At 40.6% G+C, this 7,284-nt stretch overlaps 1 protein-coding gene across 6 annotated transcripts in view; it reads right to left on the bottom strand.

Moving 5' to 3' along the window:
- Positions 1-7,284, bottom strand: part of LOC109289542 (neural-cadherin-like) — a 98,970-nt gene that overhangs the window by 63,517 nt on the left and 28,169 nt on the right. For all 6 annotated transcript variants that reach the window (XR_002095396.1, XR_002095397.1, XM_019505615.1 and 3 more), the window contains exons 9-10: positions 6,131-6,301; positions 2,804-2,976 (exon numbers count right to left, since the gene is read on the bottom strand). Coding sequence is in view for 4 of the 6 variants with exons in the window: in XM_019505615.1 (XP_019361160.1) it covers positions 2,804-2,976; positions 6,131-6,301 (344 nt within the window). In the remaining 2 variants the exon portion in view is untranslated. The remainder of the gene's footprint in view (positions 1-2,803; positions 2,977-6,130; positions 6,302-7,284) is intronic.

Genomic DNA, 7,284 nt, shown 5'->3' with positions numbered 1-7,284 from the left:
GGGGGGGGGGGGGGGGGGGGGGGGGAAAGACTGCACTAGTCCTTCTGGCATCAACAACAGATACAGGAGGGGCATTTCTTGGTAAGGTGAGGAGGTAGAACCACGGTCCTGAACTACCATGTGCCACCAAAGCCGCATTCCCTTCACCCACACCCATTCCAACATTGTTGCATCCTCATCACTCCACCCACCAAAGCCTCTGAAGAGGCTGAATTTGGCCCACTGAGTGCAGTGCACACTAAATAAAAAGTGCTGTTGTTGCATACTCAATGAGTAATAGGTTATCTCAGCAGTCTCATGTCAAGAGATTAGAGCAGAAAGGACTGAAATGACTTAATGCATTCAATACCCCTCCTACTACACCATTCCTTCACCTGAGAAAAAAAAACTCAACCATGTAATTTCAGATTTTGTTGTACAATTTGATATAAACAAAACTACACTCTTTTTTAAAATTTTGTACAAAGGAAGCTTAAGTGTACAGATGGGCACAACAACGTTAGAAAGGTAAGTCTTATTTTTTAAAATGCATCGAACAGCAGGATAAGATTCAGTTCCACTGCATCACAGGAGCCACATGCATGCTTTCGGGAATGTTATGCACCACACCTCCCTTCATAGCTCTGGAGTTCCTGTGAGACAGGCCTGGTTTATGCAGCAGCAGCTCTGCTGGGTGGCCCAGCATGCTCAGAATCAAGAAGGAAAGTATATCAAAATTAGAAGGAAAAAAAAAAAAAAAGAGGGAAGTATGGGTCAAGCTGAACAAATGGAGATCTGGATACAGATACTTCAAAACAACACTCCACACGATGAACATCTTGGACAGCCCCCTGTGTAAATGCAGTGCTGCACTGTTTGTTGGACACTTAATTGAAAGCTGCACATTTACAAACGCCCAGAGGGGGCAGATGGAATCTGCACATTGAGCGGTTATACGAGACAGTGGCTCATATATTTGGAAGTTGATATCTGACACTAAACAAAAGGAGCAATGTATATATGAAAGAAGGAAAGTATATAAAATTAAACGAACAACACTTCATCCGAATTCCATACATCGCTCCCATCACAGTTTGAATAAATGACCAGTATTTGCAAATGGATGTCTACGCATCAAAGCCCATATATATAAATTCAACACCAGCTGTGGATAATTTGAAGCCCTGAAAGTGCTATACCCTTTATTTATTTGGTATCAAATTTTAAGCGTTTTGAGCAACTACTGTCTACAGTGTTTTTATCTTCCATGCGGAATATCCATGAGGCACAGATTCATAGATGCTAGGGTCAGAAGGGACCTCAAGGATCATCGAATCCGACCCCCTGCCAGTGGCAGGAAAAAAGTGCTGGGGTCATGTGACCCCAGCTAAGTGCTTGTCCAGTCTCCTCTTGAAGACCCCCAAGGTACGGGAGAGCACCACCTCCCTTGGAAGCCCATTCCAGATTCTGGCAACTCTAACCATGAAGTTCTTCCTGATGTCCAACCGAAACCTACTCTCTATCAGCTTGTGGCCATTGTTTCTGGTAATTCCAAGGGGTGCTCTAGTAAAGACAGCATCTCCTATTCCCTGCTGCTCCCTTCTCCTGCCCCAGTGAATTTATATACTGCCACAAGATCCCCCCCTCAGCCTTCTCTTGCAGAGACTGAAAAGGTCCAGGTCCCTCAGCCTTTCCACGTAAGGCCTTCCCTGCAGACCTCTAACCATACGAGTGGCCCTCCTCTGGACCCTCTCAAGGTTGCCACACCCTTCTTGAATTGCGGTGCCCAAAATTGGACGCAGTACTCTAGCTGCGGCCTGACCTGTGCCACATAGACGGGGAGCATCACCTCCCTGGACCTGTTCGTGATGTACCTACTAATGCATGACAAAGTGCAATTAGCTCTGCTAATTGCTTCATCATGTTGATGACTCATATTCACCTTGGAGTCGACAACGACTCCAAGATCTCTTTCTGCCACTGTGCTGCTGAGACTGTCATCCCCCAAGCCTATAGGGGTGCTGGTGATTCCTTCTCCCTAGATGCAGCACTCTGCACTTGTCCTTGTTGAACTGCATCCTATTGTTCTCTGCCCACTTCTCTAACCTGTCCAGGTCCACCTGGATTTGGTTTCTTCTCATCAGTGTGTTTGCTTTGCCTCATAGCTTGGTGTCATCTGCAAATTTGAACAGAGTGCTTTCCACGCCCTCACCCAGGTTGCTGATGAAGATATTGAACAGCACTGGCCCAAGGACCGAGCCTTGGGGGACCCCACTACCCACATCTTTCCAGGCTGATACCAACCCATCCACCACCACTCTCTGGGTACGACCCTTAAACCAATTTGCCACCCACATACACGTGTAATCGTCTATGGCACAGCCATGCAATTTGTTTATAAGAATAGGATGGGATACTGTGTTGAAGGCCTTCTTAAAGTCCAAGTAGATGACACCTACCTTGACTCCTGCATCTAAGCTTTTAGTGACCTGGTCATAGAAAGAAGCAAGGTTAGTCAGGCAGGATCTACCTATAGATACCTACATCTACCTATAACTACCTAAATAAGGCATAGTTATAGATGTACTGAAGAGTGAGTACCCCACAGTGTGGCAGAGTGAGCACATTCTTAACAGAGGATTTACAGTAGCAGTGCAATTTCACATATTTAAAGGGAAGGAAAAGTCACAGAAACAAGCACAATTTTATTCACTGTTTTTCTCTAAGCTGTGAGGGTCAGCATGAAGATGGAAACAGATTCATCCCTATCCCTTCCCATTAGTTAGCCAAGCTATCCAGGTTCAGAAGGAAATACATACTGTACCTGAGATATGGGTTGGTTGACATATACCCAGCCTGAACTAGGATTGACCTGCAAATACTTTGGATCTTCATTTGCTATTGAGTATGTAATGGCAGCATTTGAACCATAATCATCATCATGGGCTGCAACACGAAGAAAGCTAGTCCCAATTTTCGTGTCTTCCTTCAGGAAATCTAACACAAGGAGAACAGGCTTAATATCGCCCATTTTTCATATTGACAATTAATTCATTGGAGCAATATGAGCAATTCCTTAAGAAACATGAAAAATACTCAAGTAAAAAGCCACATGCAATACTTTTTCCACCTTGTAACAATACTACGGGAATGAAACTGGAGTTTCTGAAGATCTGCTATTACTCCAGAACTAAGGGATCCCATCTTAACTTGCAAAACCCACAACCTGAGAATTCTGTTTCTCTGAGAAACTGCCACCTTCTTTACAACATTATTTTTTTGCTTGTGACCAAGTATATATGTTGCATGAATGAGGTACAATACTGTATATATATTTAAATAGTACTGTAAAGTGCTGCATTAAACTAGGAAAAAATAAATAAATAAATATGGAGAGCATTTTCAAAATCAACCTCTAAATTTGAATACTGTAACAAACCAGGAAATATCCACATTTCTTTTTATGACTACGGGGCATGTTTGTGTATGTTTACCAATGTTGGGTTTTTTCCTGTGGAGTTAGAAAGGAAAGGATTCTTAGATGGCTCAACAATAAAAATTAAACAACAGCCAGGGCTACAGCCATGTAGGTGTCGCAGCTCATTGGCTGCAGTCCCTCGAGTGCAAGGGCTTGTGAGTGCTAAACAATTTGGATCTGTTATATAAATATGATTAAAAATAGGGGCATAAGTACCCAAAGACCCAGTCCTAGAGAGGCTGGGAATGGCTCAGCCAAGAATGAGCTGTAGGAAACTGACCTGCCGCCTCTGGTGAATTCAACAGGGACTAAAAAGAAAAGGGTCCAATGCACTGTTCAGTCTATAAGAAAGATGAATGAAAAACACCTGCACAGAAATGTCAGATGGATAGAAAGACACTTATAAGGGTGCTCACAGACATGGAGGGGGCAGGAAATGTGCTTTACTGGAAGCAGCAGCACATTAGTTGGACCCACCTCCACAACATCTGTGCAGATCAGGCACTTCAGCAGGGCTTTCTATAATACTTTTAGCTAAAGCTGATTCAATCAGCTATCTTCTATGCCTGAAGAAGTGTGGGCGCCCAAAAGCTTGCAAATAAAGATTTTTTTTTGCAACTATCTAGTTGGTCTAATAAAAGATATCACCTCCCAAAGAGTTCTGATTACTTTTGCCTGCAGACCAATACGGCTACAACCTGTAATCCTGAAACATGGAAGATACTGAAATTAGCCGGTTTGAAATGAAAGCTTCATAATTTTACAAAAAAGAAGCGAAATGCAACACCTTCAGGTCTGAAAGCTGACACTAGCTCCAGCCTTTTGTTTTGAGCCAAATTTGCATGCTCACGGAGCAGTCTCAACACAAGAGAAATTCCTTGCCCAGGAGAAGCTTCCATTGTCCACCCTCCTGTGAAATATGAAACATCATAACAAGAAGAAGCATGATTCAATGTCCTACTTGTCATCAGATAACTCTGAGGTAAACAGGCACCTCTAATTTTTATCTGAGCCTATTTTGCATAAAATGAACATTTCCAAACAAGAGATTTTACACTACCTTTCAGCTCTCCTGTGAAATATGAATTTTAATTTCCACCTGGGAGAAATGTTACAATCTCTGCATTCTCCTATGCCTGAGGAAGGGTGTGTGTGCTCAAAAGCTTACACATAAAGACTTTTTTGCAGCTGTCTAGTTGGTTTAATAAAAGATAACACCTCCCCAGGAGTTCTGACTGCTAAAGGACCCGATCTCTACAGACATTGGGAAAGTCAGGTGCAAGTAACACACTGCATCTTTTGGGCATGTACTGGGCTTGGCATGGGAGCATGCTAAATTTAAAGTAAAGCGTTGTTTTGGGGGTTTTTCCACATCTGCAAGCAGCCAAAATTCAAAAGGTATGCACACCTTTGTGGGGAATTTGGGCCTAAGTTAAGAAGAACACTTTTAAATATTTCGCTTTAGGTGTTCGTTTGACACAGAACTGAAATCCACAAAAATTGAGTCTTAAAGCTGAAACCTATTACAATTATTTTCCAGTATAAGCAGGACCTTAGCCTTTCAAAAATATAGCACATAATTCCTATTTTTCTCTGTGAAAGTTATATATGCCTACTCATAAAAAAAGTCTCCAATAAAGACTTCAAGTAAAATCATCCTCTAACAGAAAACCCTGTAATGAATGCTCAGCACACTGTGTAGAGTTTTCATATCTAGCTCTAGATTTCTGTAACCCTATGGATTTAATTCTTCCTTTAATACAGAATAATTGCACAAGGCATAAATATGATTACCCAAAACAGTTACAGGCTACCCTATTAAGTAATTATGACTTTGGATAATTTTTTAAAATAAGCATCATCTATCCAAAGGCCCAAAACATTACAATCTATTGATTCAATAAATAAAAACATAACGCGAACCATATTTGACTTCTTCACTAAGTGCACAGAATTCCTATTCATGACGTGAACAATTATGCATACAAGTTTACATAAATCTCTGACTTCATACCTTGTAAATGCTCATGCCATATTTCAACATATTTTTAAAGTGCATAATGCCCATTATAAAAGTTGCTGAAAATATTCCTACATATGCACAATCAGTTTTCAAGCAAAGGTGTGATCCCTCTATTACCTGACTACCGGAAAAAAATGTCTTTTTTCCCCCCAATCCATTTTATTTTTATAAGAAATTTAGAATTATGGGGAAAAAATAATAAAATTAAGTGTTAAAGGATAGAATTAATAGATGGCAAGCAGGTGTGTAACAATGAGGACAAAAATATGTTAATTGGCCAATGATGCAAAGTGGTAAGGGCCTGATTCTGTGGACACTTACATTCCTGGGTACCTTCACACCTCTGAGAAGTCCCACAAAGCTTTGATTTACTCAGGTGAGTAAAATTACTAGCGCTTCAATGTGTTGGCAGGATTTTGCCTCTAGAAATATTCAAAGAGGACTCTGGGGAATGACTGTGTGTGTTATCACTGTGTAATATCTAATGATAAATGCATCCATCCTTGATTATAATGAAATATTAATTTTGCCTGGAATTCACAGGATTAGTTGCATTTGGGTCAGAGGAAGGGGAACCAAAACAAAAATCTTAGACATCAGGTACGCTCACACTCAGGGTACTGAAACTCTATCCAATGAGTCTCAATTACATTCATAGCGGGTGTTTTCAAATCTGGGATCATTGTCATTTTGGTCCAGGATGACAACATTTATTTGACAGATCCCAATGAGAGGTTCTGCAGCCTGGTCTGTTGCAGTCACAGTAATAGGATACTCCCTCTGCTTTTCTCGATCAAATCTCTGAGCAGTTGTCAAGACTCCTGAAAACAGATTGAAGGTCAAGAAGTTAAAATACCATGCAGTTTTCTTTTCCAGTCACTTAGATTACTGTTATATCTTTTGGGACTGTAAATGGTGGAGAACAATATACTTGGTTACAATGCAAGGGCATTTTTACATGTGCTTCAGGAGGTGTGTGTGTGGAGGGGGAGGAGGGTGCTTTAATTAGTGAGTCGCGCTAATTAAAACTGCCTGGGCATCATATGTATCAGTGTCCCCCCAGCTGAAAAATGGCAACAGGGCACTTTGAACTAAAGCTCAAACAAGCTTTAGTTCAAGGTGCCCTGCCACCATTTTTCAGTGCGGGGATGCTGATTTATGTGATGCTAGAGTCCGCTGGAGCGCATTTATTTCTGTGCTCCAGCAGACTTGATTAATCGAGTCTGCTCTGACATGCTGGATTTCCAGCACATAGAAGCCAGCTCCCTCAACATCTACAGGAGCCCTAAATGACTGTCCCAAGGATGTAAAGAATGGCACAAGTCACATACCAAATCCTATAAGGACTTATGAACGTCAGTGACATTTTGACAGTATTATTCAGATACATAAGATTACAGAATACTGGAGTATATGCAGAACTGGGACACTAAATTAGAAAATGGCTTTAAGTATCAAAATAATTTGATATGGAATAAATTCATTATCAATTGCTTTAACTGCAAATAATTAAGAACAATTTATCTTAAGCTGTGGAATTCCAGCTAAAATTCATATGCAAGAAAACAACTAGTAATTGATTCCATTGTTACCTCCAAGTATATATGGATCAATTATGTTTTCTATTATGAAAAGGGGTTTTTTTTCTAAGTTTATATATTTTTTGCTTTTTGACAGTCTCTTTTGAAACTACCCTTTAGGTAAGACATATTTTATAAACTAAAGTTCAGCTAACATGCATTTAAAATACAAAAACATCTATTTACAAAGAATAAGCACCTATTTCACACAACAGAAATTCTAG

The sequence above is a fragment of the Gavialis gangeticus genome, unplaced genomic scaffold (genome assembly GCF_001723915.1).
Source record: "Gavialis gangeticus isolate Ggan-Ray unplaced genomic scaffold, GavGan_comp1, whole genome shotgun sequence".
Classification (NCBI taxonomy): domain Eukaryota; kingdom Metazoa; phylum Chordata; order Crocodylia; family Gavialidae; genus Gavialis; species Gavialis gangeticus.
This window is presented reverse-complemented; position numbering and strand designations above follow the sequence as displayed.